Here is an 18,836-nt window from a genome sequence, read left to right on the forward strand (position 1 = left end):
GTTGGGGGGGGTATCCTATAACAGCTTGGGCTACTGTACTTTCAGGGACCCCAAATTATTGCCAAAAATCCCATTTACTATTTCATGGCCCTAGACAGGTGCAAGCAATCCAGAGTCCAGCCAGCTGTTTGTTTTTATTCACTCCCTTGGTCCCCTGGGACATTCACTTCAGCCAATGGCCTCATCTATGCCCTGTGTGTCATGAAGTCACAGCCTTTAAGGCAACCCTGTAGGGTTTTCAAGACAAGGGATGAACAGAGGTGGTTTGCCGTTGCCTGTCTCTGCATAGCAACCATGGACTTCCTGTGTGGTCTCCCACCCAAGTCCTAACCAAAGCTGACCCCGCTTATCTTCCAAGATCTGATGAAATCAGGCTAGCCTGGACCATCCATCTATTCCATAATGTCCACTTGCACTTTAAATTGTTTTTAGCTATTGACAATCCCTGTGGCCATGTTTGTGAGATAGTGGTCAAGTCCACTGGAATTTGGAAGTGTCCCTTTTCCACAAGCCTGTTTCTCAGGTGTATTTCCAGTCTGTCACTATATATAACGCTGTATGCTAGTGACTACTCTACCCTTTGATTGGTCCCCTGTTGGATTATTGCTTTCTTCAGTGTCAGATGAAGTTGATGACTAGGCAGGCAAATGGCCTCTGAGGAGAGCATGGGCTCTGGTGTCATGGCTGCTGAGGTCAGCCCCTATGTTTCCTTTAAAGCAGAGGCAAATAGTGCTTCCTGGGAGGAAGGAAGAGCTGGAGAGTTTTGGGGGAACAGACAGTTGTAGACTTTCAGTTTCCTGTTCAAACCTGCAAAGCAGATCCACAAACTTGAGCAGGTGTGGAATAATATTATGTAAGAGAAGCAACAAAATGAACAGATTAGCCTACGATAACAAAGAGCACTGAACTGTCTGGTCAGGCTGTGCTGCCTTAATGACGATCTCAGTGCCAGGTTTCAGAATGCTTTTCTGCAAACAGTGATGCATCCTTGAAGCATGGGGTGGTGCCATGCAAGAAATAAGGTACCCCTTCTTAAGAATGAGGACAACAGCAGATATGAATTGGGGAAGCCAGCAAACCCAGAAAGGGGTGAAGGCAACAAGATGCTGCTTCGTCCAGTTGCAACGAATCCAAAGCATTCGATGCATCACTCTTTCTCAGTCTGGTGGATCATTCAATGCTTCTCATGATGAAGGCGAAAAAATAGACAATGAAAAGGAGTGGTTGTGGTGGGTTTTCCAGGCTGTGTGGCCGGGGTCTGGTGGATCTTGTTCCTAACGTTTCGCCTGCATCTGTGACTGGCATCTTCAGAGGAGGTTCAAACCACCCAAGTTAAAAATGGCATTATGTAAGTCAATGTTGTTGAAAGGCACTCGGAGGAGCTCGTCCCTGAAACAAGCCTGGAGGGCTTTAATGGAATCCTGCATGCCCTGTCATGTGTTTAGAAAATTGACCATTATTCAGGGTACAGCTGAGCACAATAGTGGATCATTTCGTGCTAATCCAGGGAAGCAGCTGGCACAGCAATTTCAGACAAAACTAAGGTAGAAATTACATACGGAAGCATTCGCTATGCTAATGCAAATCATTCCTAATAGCTTTTTTCCCCCTTGCAGATGACGTAACCGAAGTCAAGACAAACATTTACGTGACAAGTTTTGGGCCTGTCTCAGACACAGATATGGTAAGGAGCTGCTCTTATAACCTGTGTGGTGAGGAAGTGGCACAGTGGTAGAGCATGTTCTCAAAATGTTCTTCCAAAGGTTCCTGAGGAGAACCGGCCCCATGAGGGATCTTTGGGGGAATCATGAGTGACTATGATCATGAAGGAATGTTCTCTCAGGGTACAACATTCTGAGAACAGCCAGCACTCTTCTTGAAATTCAGTGTTCTGCCCACTTGGAGACTCTGCACCTGAAAAGAGAATATTTCCCAGCCTATTATAATCAGCCTTTAGATTTCCCCCCATCTGCTCTGGTGGAGACACCTAATGACAGATAATGGAAGGAAGGAAGGAAGGAAGGAAGGAAGGAAGGAAGGAAGGAAGGAAGGAAGGAAGGAAGGAAGGAAGGAAGGAAGGAAGGAAGGAAGGAAGGAAGGAAGGAAGGAAGGAAGGAAGGAAGGAAGGAAGGAAGGAAGGAAGGAAGGAAGGAAGGAAGGAAGGAAGGAAGGAAGGAACTCAGTGGGGCAATTCATAGAGCCTCAGAAAAGTCCCTTTGCAGGTCAGGATGACTTGGGCCTCTATACTAACACAAATGTAATCTCTTGCCAACTCTGAGATGCTTTGCCTCAAATGGCCAACTACATTTTACAAAAAGACAGCCGAGCAACTGTAGAGCAAATAGGCACGAATCTGACCATCCAAATCCTAGCTTTCTTACCCATGGCAGAGAAGGCAACATGGTGCAGTGGTCAGAGTGCTGAACTAGGATCTGGGTGAGAATGAAGTTTAAATCCTCACTCTTCTGTGGAAACTTCATGAGCGACCTTGAGCCAATAATTTTCTCTCAAGCTAACCTACCTTACAGGGTTATTGTAAGGATAAAATGGAAGAAGGGGCAACCACTGTTTTAAGTTGCTTTAGGAGAAACCCAGAATATAAATATCTTAATAAAATAGCCTCCTTTTCCACTGAAGGAACCAGAAGAGGCAAAAAGTGGGAAGGGGCAAATGTGACTATATTCCATTTGAGTAAAAATGGAAGTGGAAAAGGAAGAATGAGGGGCCTGGCTTGTGGAGGGAGCCCTATTAATGAAAGCTGGGGACTGGATCAAGGCCTCTTTTCCCACAACAATTTGTCTAATTAGAACTGTCATGTGGAGGGTAACTTGCTAGAAGCCAGTGTGTTGTGGTGGTTAAGAGCAGTGGAGCTTAATCTGGAGAACTGGGTTTGTTACCCCACTCCTTCACATGCAGCCTGCTGGGTGACCTTGGGTCAGTCACAGTTCTTTCAGAACTCTCTCAGTCCCACCTACTTCACAAGGTGTCCATTGTGGGGAGGGAAAAGGACAACGATTGTGTGCTGCTTTGAGATGTCTTAAAGGTAGAGAAAAGTGGGATCTAAAAACCAACTCTTCTTCCAAAGGTAGGCCAGGTGGGCTTCATGCCAAAGGATTTGGTGAAAACTCCCATGCAACAGAATCATCCACCCTGATCCTGAGTTATGAGGAATTATTACTTCCTGGCATTCCTCCATTCATGAAAACTTATACAAAATGAAACAGTGTCTACAGGGGCCTGGCTTGTTCTGTGCTCCTTAACTGCACTTTCTCTGTCCTTATGAATTAGACCATGCAAGCTCAGAGATCTGTAAGCATAAAGGACCAAGGGGACCCTTGCTAATACCCAAGACTTGCATTTATTTGCCAAGGTTCACTCTGGGGATGCTGTTGCTTCTTGTACTCGTTCGCTGAGGGCCAGAAGTGGCTGGATTTGGCTCTCCTGGCAGAATCTACCAGGCCCATCATTCTGTGTTGTTTGTGAGCCAAGCCTCTTGCCTGACCCCTGCAAAAAGGCAGGTAACATAGGCAGGTTAGCCAGACAAAAGACTCTTGCTGAGGTTTCCTGGGCTAGGTCGCCACATGCAGCAGCAAACTACGAGGCTGTTTTTCTCTGAAAGATAAGTCAAAAAGCAGAATGACTGACCCAGGGGCTTTGGAAATAATTAATGCTCTATAATATGCCATTTTTATGAGTTCCCCATCAATGGGCTCTTTCTGGCCCTGGAAGGCCCTCTCCCTCTGGGGTGAGAAGTTAATTCAATGTCACTCGAGCCGCTGCTTTTAATTTGGCCTGGTGTCTCTCTCTTGCTGTCACACTACCTTCTTCTCTTTCACACCAAAGCAAAGAACCTTAGTATATTCAGCCATCCAACCCTCAGGGAGTATCTCATAATTACTTCTAAGGTGGAGCATATTTGATTAAGGGAGCATGTATAATGAACTGTGAAGAAGGGGGAAATGTAAAGGTATTGAGAAATGGAAGGTGATTTTTACCAAATGTACTCAACATGAGGAAGGCAGATAAAGAACATTATGTCCCAACCCACCCTGCTTTTTGCTCTGGTTCCACTCTGTTGGCCCATGCATATCAACTGTGGTGCTTTAGGGGCACCCAAACCAAAAGGGAATCGGCTAGCACCAGCCTCTCAAAGAGGAAGAGACGAGGAGCTTTCACTCCTGACTCCTTCTCCTCAATGCCTGGTTATCTGTCCCTGGCTATTTCAGCATGAAAGCCTTTTGTGCATTCTGGCACAAGCTGTTGTTGGCAGTGGTAAAACACAAGTGTTTCCTACCCAGTTCATAGGACTTCTCAGCCAAAATTTCAAGGACCCTTTGTGAATGGACAACTGCAGCAGAGGGCTGCAATGCAGGAGTGTAGTTGTGGAGGGGAGAGGTAACCCTTCCACAGCTTTGGACACTTTAGGCTCAGATTTGTGGTGCCTGGTGGCCCGGGTGTTGCTAACACCCTGCTAGACTGAGCAACAAAGAAAGGAGGCTCCAGAACGACCCGTAACTTCACAAGGCCTCTCAGAGGCAGAAGGAGGCAAAAAAGCCTCATTGTAGTGATCCTCTGTTCCAAAAGGCAGAAGGGAAATAGCTGAAGGGAGGAAGTACCCAGTGTGAAGCGAGAGTTTTGTATCTGTTGAATGAAATACAAACAAGCGAGAATGACCCAGTAAGAGGGCAGCTCTTTGTGCTCGCCAGGAAGAGCGGTGTTGGCAGCTACAGCATATGTTTTTGGCATTGTTTATACTCATCTACCCCACCTACTGTTACTGTGGAAACTGGCATTTGGCGTTGTGTTTGGCTGCACTTGTTGCTGGGTCTTCTGTGTTCCTGCCTCGGATGAATCATTGAGAAAGAATTGGAAAGCTTTATAGACAGCGCTGCAGCATGCTGTTAGACAGAAGCGTTTATAGAGCTGACAGCCCTGCAAAAGGCCATGCACCAAATGCACAGTGAGGAGGAGGAAGAAAGAGGGAACAGTGACAGGAGAACTTCTGGGAGCATCACCTCTCAGTTGCTGTTCCTCTTCTCTTTTTGCAGAATGACAGGAACGAAATAATCATCAGTTGATCTAGACATAAAAAATCTCCCCATCCATTCCCTTCACCTGCACATACAGTACACCGCACATCAATCCTCTTCAGAAAATGCTTGGCTAAAGAAACCAGAAGCATTGTGATTAATCCCCAAAGAGACTGACACTTAGAGCTGACCTAAGTTACAAATGTATGTATATTTTCATGTGACTTTAATTGTTATGGCTCCTCCAAAAGAAGGGACTAGGGTTGGTCAATACTAAAAAAATTCGGTAAAATTCGGATTTGGGTATTTTGGGGCATAAAATGATTTGTATGCCCGAATCCGAATCATAGCCGATTCGGATATACCCGAAAATTCGGGTAAATCCAAAAAAATCGGGTCCGTTTTATTATTTTTTTGAATTTTTGGTGTTTTTACACGTTTTGGCCTGCAGGGGACGCAATTTTAAAGCTAGTGGCACCAAAATTTCAGGATATCATCTGGAGACTATCCTGATTATTCTCCCCAGGTTTGGTGCAGTTTGGTTCAGGGGGGCAAAGTTATTGACCCTCAAAAGGGGTGCCCCATCCCCCATTGTTTCCAATGGAAGCTAACAGGAGATGGGGGCTACACTTTTGAAGGTCCATAACGTTGGACCCCTGAACCAAACTTCACCAAACTTGGGGAGTATCATAGGGACAGTACATTTATGATACCCAGAAATTTTGGTGACAGTAGCTCTAAAACTGCACCCCTCACAGTCACCCAAAGAAATTTCCCCAGATTCTGTGCTCTGTAGTGGCTGGCTGGCTCCATTGCAGCCAATAGGAAATTTCTGTGGGAGGGCTGTGGAGTGCACATTTCTCATGGTAAACCCACAAAACCTCAGGGGGTGTCTTCAGGGAGAGTCTCTTCCTTTGACATCATCCAGGTTTGGTGACCGTTGCTTCAAGGGGGTTCAATGTTATGGGTAGGGTCCATCTCCCACTGCCCCCCATAAGCAAAGTTCCTCAAACCACCTGGATGGTGTCATCCAAAGACTCTCCTGAAGATACCCCTGAACATTTTGTGACTGTACCTTGATAAATGTCAGATTCCCCACAGCTTCCTCCACCAGAGAATCCCCATTGACAGCAATGCAGAAGTCACTGCAGAAAAAAAGAACCTTGGGCAAATTTTTTGAGGGGTGCCTGCAGAGGCGCGATTTTTAGACATATGCTTAGCACCAAAATATCAGGGGTATCATCAGGAGACTGTCCTGATGACACCCCCATGCCTTGGTGCAGTTTGGTTTTAAGGGGGGGGCCAAAGTTATGGATTCCCTCAAAATAGGTAGCCACCATCTCCTTAGCTCTCATTGGAAACAATGGGGGATAGAGGCCCCCCTTTGAGGGGTCTATATCTTTGCCCCTGAACCAAACTGCACCAAACTTAGAAGTGCTTCATCAGGACAGTCTCCTGATGATAAGCCTCTGAAATTTGGTGCCACTAGCTTTAAAAATTCCGGTTTTCATGTTTCACCGCTCCCTGCACATGAAGCCTGCTGGAGTGAGTGAAGTGAAGCCGTGAAACCACGCAAACCAGCATTTTGTAAAAGCTAGTGACACCAAACTTTCACCAGGGTAACATCAGGAGACTGTCCCTGATGATACCCCCAAAGTTTGGTGCAGTTTGGTTCAGGGAATGCCAAAGTTATGGACTCTCAAAGGTGTAGCCCCCCATCCCCTATCAGCTCCCATTTGGAAACAATGGGGATAGGGGTTGCACCTCCCTTTGAGGGTCCATACCTGAACCAAACTGCACCAAACTTGGTGGGCAACATCAGGACAGATATCACCTGATGATAATTCCTGATAATTTGAAGTTGCCAATACATCTCAAAATGCGTCCCCTGCGAGGCACCCCTGCAGAAATTTGCCCAAGATTCCTTGTTCTGCAGTGACTTAGCTGTATTGCCTTGCTGTCAATGGGGAATTTCTGGTAGAGGGGGGGCTGTGAGGTGCACATTTCTGAGGGTATGGTCACAAAACTTTCAGGGTATCTTCAGGAGAGTCTCTGGATGACTACCATCCAGGTTTGGGGAATTTTGTTTCAGGGGTTTTAATCTCTATGGGACCCAAAAAAGGGTAGGGCCCATCTCCCACTTCCCCTGAAGTAAAAGTTCCCCCCAAACCTGGATGGTGTCATCCAGAGACTCTCCTGAAAAGATGGGCCCCTGAAAGTTTTGTGGGTTTACTCATGAAAAAATGTGCACTCCACAGCCCCTCAGAAATTCCCTATTGACAGCAATGCAGTAGCTAAGGTCACTGCAGAACAAAGAATCTTGTGCAAATTTCTGGGGGTGCCTGCAGGGGGGTGCATTTAACAGATGTATCGGTACCAATATTTTCAGTGTATCATCAGGAGACTGTCCTGATGATACCCTCCAAGTTTGGTGCAGTTTGGTTCAGAGGGGCCAAAGTTATGGACCCTCAAAAGGGTAGCCCTCATCTCCCCTTAGTTCCCATTGGAAAGAATGGGGATAGGGATTACACTTGCTTGGGGGTCCATAACTTTGGCCCCCCCCTAAATTGCAAAATGCACCAGATCTTTGGGAGGGGAATTAATTTCATCCAGGACAGTCTCCTGATGATACCCTGAAAATTTGGTGCTGATATGTTTAAAAATGTCTCCCCTGCAGGCCGAAATGTGAAAAAAACACCAAAAAATAAAAACGCAATTCGGCTGGTAATCCGAATCCCATGGAGGCCCATGGGATCCATGGATTCGGATCTGTTAGGATTCAGACAGCTCAGATTCGGCCCCTGCTCGTCCGAATCCGTCCGAATCCATGCAGATTCGGTAAAAATTCGGATTTGGACTGTCCGAATCTCCAACCCTAGAAGGGACTGCAGTAAAGGTTTCGGTATTTTATTATCAGATATCTGTCACACTAGAAACCAGGCGACACTGTTGTTGAAAATAAAGGAAAAGGAACACTTGGAATTTGAAAAAATGTCACCAGTAAATAGAACCGGGGGGAGTTTAACCAGAAGAGGGAGAATGGTGAGAAAATGGCCCAAAGAAAACCATGGTGGCCAGCCCTGGCCTCCTACTCAGCTGCTCACTTGTGGTGAGTAGTGGAGGCACACCCCTGGGCTCTGCTTTGGTGATGTAGCAGCAGAGGCACGTGGGCTCCCTTCAGTGTTCTCAGAGTCATTTGGCAAGACTTCTTGAAAGATAAGGTCTCGCAGCAGTTCAGCTGAAACCAGTATTTTTGCCTAGAAGTGTATCTTCACTGTGTCCATTATAGGAGGATGAGAAAGGAACCAGAGTTATGGCAATGCTTGGCCTTCCCAGAAGGTATGGAGGTGGTAGTCCAGGCCCCAAAAATCATGATTAAGGACTTCAAGGCCTGTTCCCAGAGAAGGGGATGAGGAAAAACTGACTGTAGGAAGCCCATCGAAAGGAGGATGCCCATTAAGACCAATGGGGAGGAAAGAGAAGAGCCCTTGAGAATAGTGATGCCCCATCCCCTGGTCCTGTGGAGGGATCCTTGGCTTCATCCGCCAAGGATGCATCTGCCAAGCTACCTGCAGCTCAGGAAGGCCTTCTTCCATTACCAGATCTAAAAGCAGTAGGAGTCATTCCATCTCTTCCAGAGTAGAGGGGGAGGTGAAATCTGGGACAAACAACTCTATGCAGGTGTCCTGCTATTTAACCATAATTCTGCACCAGACCCATGCTACAACAATACTTATCCCTGCAACAATGATCTTGCATCCAGCCTTCATGGTGAGCTGGCCGTGGTCCTGACCAACCTGAGCTTATAATGACAGCATGGCACTATGGACAGCAGCCTGACACAGGAAGCTTCAGCACCTTTGCTTGTGAACAGTTCACCCAATCATTGATACTTTTTGTATGCTTTGCTTTCAAATCCCCCTGAGATGTTCTCAGAGGGTCACTGAGCCTTTGGCAGCCATCTTCAGGGCAACAACATCCTGGGGCAAGGATCCTGGGGCAAGACTGTGGGGATGAGCCAGTAAAGTAACAGCCTGTGGAGGAAACTAATGTTTAAATTTGGGTGCTGTGTGGTTTCCGGGCTGTATGGCCGTGTTCTAGCAGCATTCTCTCCTGACGTTTCGCCTGCATCTGTGGCTGGCATCTTCAGATGATCCTCTGAAGATGCCAGACACAGATGCAGGCGAAACGTCAGGAGAGAATGCTGCTAGAACACGGCCATACAGCCCGGAAACCACACAGCACCCAAGTGATTCCGGCCGTGAAAGCCTTTGACAATACAATGTTTAAATTCATAAATAAATGCATAAACTCAATCCAGCACAAAGTGCTCCTTAGTATCACCTACTTGCCGAGGTATCTCTCAGGCTCTGCAAAGGATCCAAGGCTCTACTCCATGGTAAGTTCCAAAAAGGTCGAGAAATAGTTAAAGGGTCCACTAAATATAAAATTGCTAAGTATCAAAAATACATATGTATTTATTATAAATTAAAATCATCTACTTTTGTAAAAGATCCATAATAGCCTGCCTTATGTACACAATATCACAATTACAGTACGCTGATGGGTCCTATGGCACACTTTTTTGATCCTTAAAATCAGACACATTTTGGCCAACTATTCTTCCTCAGTGGTAAAAAGTAATACAATAATACAGTATTTAGCTACCAGACTAAAAATTACTAGTATAACATTTTTATGGAGGAGACCAGTTGTAAGTGTGTTGTTTAAAATCAGCACCCAGGACTTCCACACAAAGTCATGTCCTCTTGAAGAGTATAATGCAATGTGCCAATCATGCCCAATCCTGCTATGGCAAAACCCTATAAGACCTTAGTTATAGGAAATTCTTTTAGTCTGGAGCAAATGAATTAGGTCAATCTGCCTCACTTTAATGATGGGGAAAGTGCAAGTTATTTTCTAAACAATCATTTATCCATTGCTTAATCTTTAATAGTGTAGTGCTCTGGTGAGTCAGGCTAAAAAGTGTTTTAGACCGTGTACAGTCCACAAGACCAATGGGAGATTGTTTTTGTCTGTCCTGTAATTTTTGCTGACCGTGCTTACCATTTAATTCTTCTCTTCTCTGGCAGGAGTACACTATTGATGTTTTCTTTCGGCAATCTTGGCGAGATGAGAGACTAAAGTTTGATGGTCCAATGAAGATCCTCCCCCTTAACAACTTATTGGCCAGTAAGATCTGGACCCCAGACACCTTCTTCCACAATGGCAAGAAATCAGTAGCCCATAACATGACCACACCCAACAAACTGCTCCGGCTAGTAGACAATGGAACACTTCTCTATACCATGAGGTAGGCATCAATTTGTGCCCTAAACATAAGTACTATTATTCTATGCTCAGTGTAAGCTGATGAATTGCTGCTTTGAGCTCTGAGAGAAGAAGATATAAAGAGCTTTCAGACTTTTCTACAGCTTTGCACAAGTCCCATCTTTGAGGCAGTTTGATCAGAGGCCTACCTGCATACCTTTCCTGCCCTATAGCCATTTTGGATGTGATGTAAAAAATCACAGTACTATCATTTGACACACCATGTAATTTCTATTGAGCCAAATCTCAATAAGCATCTGTGGTTCAGAGTGGAGAGGTTGTGGCTCAGTAAAAGAGCACACGTTTGACTTATAAAAAGTCCCAAATTAAGTTGCTGACGTCTCCACATAAAAAATCAGATATCAAATGTTGAAAAAGACCCTTTTCCACTTGAGACTAGTCTAATATGAATGTATGTGAGTCATCATCTGGGACCTGGATTATAGTGATCAGCTCACATGGTTGAATGATAAGAATGCACCAAAATCATTGCTTGAGGCTGGGAAAAAACAGAATTGGCAATGGAATTTTTCCTATGGGTTTCACACCTGACAATCACATTGGCAGTGGCCATTATGTCTTGCAGATTGACCATTCATGCAGAGTGCCCCATGCATCTGGAAGACTTCCCAATGGATGTCCATGCCTGTCCACTGAAGTTTGGGAGCTGTAAGTACTAGACCGCCAGGGAACACAAAACATTTGTTTCTTGATATACAGGTGGACAGAGATTTTAATAGCCTATTCATCAAGAAAGCCAGCACCTCTGATTGTGATCTCACGTGACAGCCAACATTTATCAGTCCATATAATAGCATGTATTTTATTTTATTTCCTATCTAATAGTTTTATTTGTTTGTTTACTATATTTATAGTTCACTTATCTCACTTAGTTTCGAAGCAGATGACACAGTGCAAATTAATACAATCAATAAGAACTTGGTCTTGCTAGAGGACTAGGACTAGGGTCACAAAAATCAGAATAAGTATAGCATATTAGGCATGATATAGAATGCAGCAAATATATAAATACATTCTATGTGGAGCAGATTTGTCTGCTGTCCCTTTCCCATTATAACGTGCCTTACTGAATCATTCTTTGTTGCACACTGCACTTAGGAGAAAAGCCCTCCTGAACAAGTCCATTTTACATTGTGAAACGAATCCTCCTGCTTTCTTCAGACAGGCTATTCCATGAGGTGGGGGCCACAGTGGAGAAAGCACGTGTGCAGGCAGTTGTCAGTCTTGTCCATTTGCAGGATGGCACCAGCTGAAGGCCCTGAAGTTCAGACGTGCATAGCTGCCAACATGGAACACAGGAGGAGAGGCAGTTCTGCTGATAACATCCAAGGCCATGCAAGGCTTTGTATGTGATAGTACCTTGAACTGAACTTGGTAACTGATGAAAAGCCAATGGAGTGACTGTAGAATGGGGGTGATATGCATGCTCTGCCAGAGGCATATCTAGGGAAAATGTAGCCCAGTGAGGGTTTTTTCCGCCCCCATTCCCTTATGGGCAATTGTCCTCCCCCACCACGACCACACTTTTTTTGCACCAGGGCTTGAAGTCAGTGTATGGACCCAGGGTGGGGCAGGAGGAGGTGGGGTGTGGGGGGGCAATTTTCTGCCCACCACGTGACTAAATGGCCACAGCCCAGGGACATTTGACCCCATATGCTAACCAGGTTTGAGGTCATTTGTGTTCTGAAACCTGGCTCAGATGGTAGTGGGGATTTGACCGGGGAGGTCGTCCCTCAAACCTGGTTAGTTTGTGTTCTGAAACCTGGCAAAGACAGTTGTGGGGATTCAACCTAAGCTGGAAGAAAGCATTTTTCGTTAACTTGACTCTTCAGCAGTAATGCTGGGTCTAGTAGAACAGCTGGTTATGCTGAATCAGCGAGAGTCAGCTGAACTCCATTGAAAGTGGGGAGTATACTGTCCTTCAATGCTTCAGCCTTTCCACCCAGTATTACTTCCATCTTATTAGAAGTCAGTTTCAATTTGTTTGCTCTCAGCCATTTAACCACAGTGGTCAGACAGAGGCTCAAAAACTCTACTGCATCAGCAGAAAATTTGGACAAAAAAGAGATAGAGATGGGTTTTATCAGCATATTGGTGATACCCAGTTCCAAATCTATAAAATCCTAGACTTCAAGTAGAGATTCAGGGGACTTCCCAGGAATGCAGAAAATACAGCTTTCTAGATTAATAAAAAATGACCATCCCTAGTGGTTTGATGAGAACGGAGCATTCTTTAGGAGGCATGGAATATTGAGTGGTTGAAACTAGGAATGTTCAAACACCCACCAGTTCAGTTCACATTTTGTTTGCCAGTCACAAACAGGGAGCCAATTTTTTTGTTGATCACTCAGCTGTTAGTGAACAGTTTGAGTCTGTTAATTGGACTACTTTTCAAGTGTTCCAACAGTAACAGTGCAATACAGTTCAATTAGCAGTGCCTGACACATGCATGTCCTCACACAGCTCCATGAGAATTCTAGTTCCTCCCAATCCCACAGACTTGTTATCACTGTACTCTTCTTGACTGTCAATTGTATAAATATTGAGCAACTCAGCCCATCAGCCTGTAATTAGAAATGAATGCTCTGGGTTGGTGTTGTTGTTTTTTTGAAGTATTACAGTTTGGTGTTTAATAGGGGTTAGGCAGAGCATGATTATCACCCCCATTCTACTGCATCACTGAGGTTTATTTTGTACATGCACATTTTTGAGTTCCCTTCCCACATTGTTTAATTACCTGACCTGGCCAACCATAACATTGTGGGAGGACTGATTCCATCTACTATGCAGATGCCGAAGCACCTGCCAAGCAAAAGAAGTTCCACCACCACAACAAAATACAAGTCCACTTACACAGCTGCTGTGCAGCCACAGATCTGTGTTATGGCTGTTCTGCTAGGAGTGCAGTGAACTGAACAGATCCCAGGGTTGACTTATGAATGATTGCAGCTGTCAATTGATGTATGGTCAGCTACTGAACCCTGTTTGCCATGAATTTTGCAGTATTCCTAACTTATACTTAAAGAGCAAAAACAGAGGAAACTTGGGAAGCTGGTGTTCTCAAGTCCCAAACTGCTGGATGGGGAGACTTAGGGTCAGAAGGGAAACAGAGTTCCTAGTGCTTATCCCTCAAGGATCACTGAATGGCTAACATGGGTGTCTCCTCATGAACTTTGACCGTTCAGCAGCTTTGTGAGGCAGGCTAGTCTGAAAGCGAGTGAGTGACTCCAGATTATTCCATGAGCTTTATGGCTGAGTAGAGATTCAACCTTAGTCTCACAGGTCCTAGTCAAACACACAAACCGCTGCTCCATACATGAAGACTATGCAATTGGCCAGTGAAATGAGGCCACTCTAAGAGAAGGTGGTGATTTTTGCTTACCCAGGGGGCTTCCCAGTATGTAAAAAGAATATTCTATCCAGCATGCTCAAAAAAAATTATACAGTTAATGACCAGCGTAAATTTTACAAATCCCCAGAGCCATTAGTAACCCATAATCCCTAAAATAATATCCACTTAAAATTGCATAAACACATAGAAAAATATAATTAAATGTATAAAAGATTTAAAAATTCCAATAGTTAACCTCAACCCAGCAGTATCCGGCGAATTTTTCTAGCAAGAGTGCAAAACTTTGCAGCATATGCAATAACCTTTGGTTTTGTATTTATAAGAAGCATCTTAATATATACAAAACCTGATCGGCCAGGATAGCTGTTTAGCAAAGGAGTAATAAACTTAAAATGGGCCTTTTGATGAAAGGGGCAGCTGGGTAAAACGTGTTCCACACTTCCACTTTTCCCTGATTTGAAGGGGACGTATTTTATCCTCCGTGGGAACCTTTTTATAACTTGCATCCAGGACCGCAGATGGGAGTGCTTGGCATCTCGCACGGGTGAATACCTTCTAGGATCCTCTAATCTATTAAGGCCTCGACCACTATGAAGCCTAAAGACCATGGAGGGAATTAATTAAGTATGGTTAGGTTTTTGAAATCCTTAATGAATCCTTAATTTCAACCATAAAGTCTTCAAAGTGCCTTACTAGTACATTTAAAAAGTACAATGTTAATAGTTTCCCTCCCATCCGCTGTACATTACTTCCCCTTACTAAAAGAATACTCTAGTCCCTTAATCTCAAGATGAAAGGACTGAGAATTCTGGAAGTCAAGCAAGGGGACCCCAGGCATTGCTTCACCATAGCATAAAAACACCCCAAACATAAAAAGAATGCAAAACAAAATCCAGCAGCTTCAGCGGTGTACATAAAACACCCACTAGACCTCTACACACACAGCAGGGCTCGGAATGAGGATGCTAACTGGCCAACCGGACAGTATGGGAGGAGGTGGTCCTTCAAGCACCCAACCCCCAACCCACTGAGGCCCGTCAAGGTAAGAATTGGCACTTTTATTTCTGCCCAGAAACAAATGAGCAGTCAATGCAGATCTTTCAGCCCAGAGATGGGGCATCCCCTTGGATCCATCCCTTAAGAGAAGCTTGGCAGCCACAGTTCTGAGATTTCAAAAGCCGCCCCAGAGCCCTGTTTCATTACACTACGATTAAAATTATAATTAATCATCCTTTCTTATAATAAACATTGCCCAGTGTATTTTTTTTATTTGACAGTAAGCAGAAGAGTGGCGTTTTTAAACGATTTGGAATTCCTGGCTGCATCCCATCTAGCTGTGTGCTTCCTCTGCCGCTGCTGCTGCTTTGCATTTCTTTGTTTGCCTTGAGCAGCAAACCTGGGGGAGAGACTCTTGATTTACAGCACTGTATGTTTCAGGGAAACATAAAGGCCAGGAAATCTCTTCCAGTGGCTGTTTCAGAGAATGGAGTGAGCTTGTAAGAGAGAAGTGTTGGAACATTAGTCTGCGTCAGTTGCCCAGGTTCCTAGTCTGAACAGCTGCAGAAGTCTGGCATGCAGTTGAAGACTATATCCACCGCTCCAGCAGGGGGTGCTGCAGTTTGGTGATAAAAGGAGGGAATGGAAGCCAGTGAACTGGAGATGCATGAACCATCACTAGGCTGAAGGACATGGAAGGACCTGCTTGCTGACTTGTCCCCTATGTACTTGCTAACAGCCAATCATAACCTTTAAGAAGGGGCAGGCTGGTGATGGACTTTTTTGTGCCAGGCATGGCTTGCATTCTAAACAGGGCCTTCTTTCCTGACCTTGGAGTTGAATTTGTGGCCCTTACCCACTAACCTCAGTGTGATTTCTGCCTTAATTCATGTTGGGCAAGGACTGCAAATTGCAACTAATGGTCTGTCTTTTGTCCTTCCTCTATAGATGCCTACACCAAGTCTGAGGTGAACTACAACTGGACCCTGGGGAAAGTGGAGGTGGCAGAAGGAGGCTCACGTCTAAATCAGTACGACCTTTTGGGTCATGTTGTTTCAAGAGAGGACATTGAAACAAGCACAGGCAAGAGAGTCACCTAGTTCTTCTGGGACTCAGGCACCCACACAGTGACCAGAGAGGCTTGGGAGGGCAGTTTCTCCACAACTGGCAATAGCCGCAATCCTAGTTCCTATACGGCACTGTCCTAAACCACAGTCAGTTTGGGGTGGGATGGAGATGGAGGGAAGGGTGTTCATTTTCCCTCCTAAAAACTAATGAGAAGCCCAGCTGCTTCCTTTCTTCAGGGAGACAGTGTTCAGACTGCAAGGGCAAGAGGCTTCAGAGCATCTGTGAGAGGATTACAAAACTGGCGTATGATTGCTTTCGGAAACACCTGCCCTGCGTTCTGCTGGATTCTTAGAGGCAGTCAATAATCACTGCATGAGCTGGTGATTTTTCAGGACATGGGAGATTTGCCTCACCTCTCCAGATGGCCTCCCCAGCCAGCAAAGTACAAATTCAGCAACTGCATTTAGTAACGTATTTCTTCTCCCTTTGCCTTCCCTGCTGGTCCCCCCAGGGGTGTACGTTATGATGATCACTTATTTCCACCTCAAGCGCAAGATCGGCTACTTTGTGATCCAGACCTACTTGCCCTGCATCATGACGGTCATTCTGTCCCAGGTTTCCTTCTGGCTCAACAGGGAAAGCGTCCCGGCACGAACTGTGTTTGGTGAGTATCTCATGTTAAGAAGCTCAGGGCAACCCAGGAGAAAGGAGGCCCGGAAGAAACTAGGTGTTGTTTCTTGGGTGGTGTCTTGGGTGCCACTCTCTGGAATGCGACACTGAGGGGTAACATTTGTATCAGTTTTAAATCCAAAGGTTTCTCCCAAGTGAGGACAATTGTGTTTTGAGTATCTTGCTACCATAATCTCAATGACTGCCAACCACAGGATTCCCCCCGCCCCCCCAAGTGGACAGCTGTGATTGAATTCAAAAGGAGAACAGAGTTCCAAATCTTTTCTGGAATAAGGGATGGTGCAGCCTGGATAGCCAAAGTGATTCTAAGCAGGCTTTGCAATTAGAAGGGCTATGGAGTTTATAAAACTGGACGTATGTATTCATAAGAGAGTCATGTGGCATAGTGGTTTATACTGGGCTGGGATCAGGGACATTTCATATTTGAATCCCTACTTTCTCTGCTTGGGAAGCGTGCTATATGATCTTGCACCAATTACACACTCTTAGCCTACACAGGTTAGTTATAGAGATAAAATGGAGGAAAATAAAATGAGATAAGCCTCTTTCAGTCTCTACAGTGGGAAGGGTATAATGAAGTAAACAAAATAAAAATAGTTGTGGGAACTGAGTCAGTGGAGAAGAACAGTGTCGAGCAAAGATAGTGAAAATATTGTATTCATTGGGGGGGAGGGCGTATCATGCTTAGCTTTGAACATGAAATCTGATTAATTCTCTCAGACTTCATACTCAACCAGCATGAAAGTTTCAAGTACGCTAAAAGCTGATATTTTAGCCCTGTAGTTGCCTGAGGCAATTGATGTATCCATAAAAAAAGGTTTTCCCCATTGTCCCGTTAGTTTCTGTCTTGCGGGGGAGAAGAGTTCCCACAGAAGGAATTAAGAACATCTGTCTTTCTACATCCTCTCAGAATGCTTCCAGCTTCCCTCGCCAAAATCGGAGACTGCCCAGTTCCCTCTCCCTTTCGTTAGATCCTGCCCAATAGTATGAGGGATGCCAGTACTTTTGGGGGATGCAAACTTTTTATACATCTGGTCCAGATAAACAAAGCCAAGTTATCCTTGTAGAAAGAGGCCTCCAATTGGGAACCCATCAACTAAGAAGCAGTTGTTTGGGTTCTCTTTGAAAAGGTAAAGGTAGTCTCCTGTACAAACACTCGGTCATTACTAACCCGTGGGGTGACATCTCATCACAAATTTATTAGGCAGACTATGTTTATGGAGTGATTTGTCATTGCCTTCCCAAGTCATCTACACTTTATCCCCAGCAAGCTGAGTGTTCATTTTACCAACTTCAGAAGGATGGAAGACTGAGACCCCTTCTGCACATGCAGAATAATGCACTTTCAATGCACTTTCAACATACTTTGAAGCTGGATTTTACTGGGCAGAATAGCAAAATCCACTTTCAAACAATTGTGAAAGTGGATTGAATGTGCATTATTCTGCATGTGTGGAAAGGGCCTGAGTTAACCTTGAGCTGGCTACTTGAAAACAACTTCTGTCAGGATCCAACTCAAGTTGTGAACAGAACTTTGAGCGCAGTGTTGCAGCTTGCCACGCTGTGCCACAGGGCTGTTTCTGTTCTCTTAGCTACAGCTAATTCTTTAACCAGATCACACACACAAACACAATCTACAGGTATTAAGAGGAATTTTCTTAATTCCTCTTTATCCAATTTCTCCCTAAAATCCAGCAGTCTGCTCATGTTCCTCTGTTTAGGAATTTGGAGTCTGTTTTGAATCAATTCCATTTTGATCAAATATAAATGTAAAGAGAGGAGAAGTAGGAAGGGAGGTTCTGCAAAATTTCAGAATTTCACTTGGTTGATGCTCAAAGGCAGTCAATGCCTTTACCAAACCTTCTTACCCTCCAGCTAGAGTACCCTCTGGTTAATTTATTTATTATTTATTCTTTAAATTTATAGGCCGCCCTCCCTCGAAGGGCTCAGGGCGGTGAACAACATAAAACACAATAATTAAGTATAATAAACTCACTTCAAAAGCATGCAGAGAGATGTAATGGAAACCTTCAAAGGGAAATTCTTCTTTTGAAAGAGAATAAGAAGAATCAATGGCTACATCTAAAACAAACCATTCCGCACCCCATAACAATGCTAACAACCCCACACACACACTTCATTTTATTTTATGATTTTACATTTTATGTTTTTATTACTATTGATTGTTTCCTGATTGCTTACTAGACCTATATGACAATCATTAAGTGCTGTACCTTATGATTCTTGACAAATGTATTTTCTTTTATGTACACTGAGAGCATATGCACCGGAGACAAATTCCTTGTGTGTCCAATCACACTTGGCCAATAAAGATTCTATTCTATTCT

General features: G+C 44.5%; 1 protein-coding gene across 2 annotated transcripts in view; it reads left to right on the forward strand.

Annotated features, from left to right (window-relative positions):
- Positions 1-18,836, forward strand: part of LOC125442867 (gamma-aminobutyric acid receptor subunit alpha-3-like) — a 73,786-nt gene that overhangs the window by 44,832 nt on the left and 10,118 nt on the right. The window contains exons 4-8 of one of the 2 annotated variants that reach the window (XM_048514632.1): positions 1,617-1,684; positions 10,124-10,344; positions 10,948-11,030; positions 15,679-15,813; positions 16,310-16,462. In XM_048514632.1, the coding sequence (XP_048370589.1) occupies positions 1,617-1,684; positions 10,124-10,344; positions 10,948-11,030; positions 15,679-15,813; positions 16,310-16,462 (660 nt within the window). The remainder of the gene's footprint in view (positions 1-1,616; positions 1,685-10,123; positions 10,345-10,947; positions 11,031-15,678; positions 15,814-16,309; positions 16,463-18,836) is intronic. The other variant, XM_048514633.1, reaches the window with a different exon arrangement.

The sequence above is a fragment of the Sphaerodactylus townsendi genome, linkage group LG13 (assembly GCF_021028975.2).
Source record: "Sphaerodactylus townsendi isolate TG3544 linkage group LG13, MPM_Stown_v2.3, whole genome shotgun sequence".
Lineage (NCBI taxonomy): Eukaryota > Metazoa > Chordata > Lepidosauria > Squamata > Sphaerodactylidae > Sphaerodactylus > Sphaerodactylus townsendi.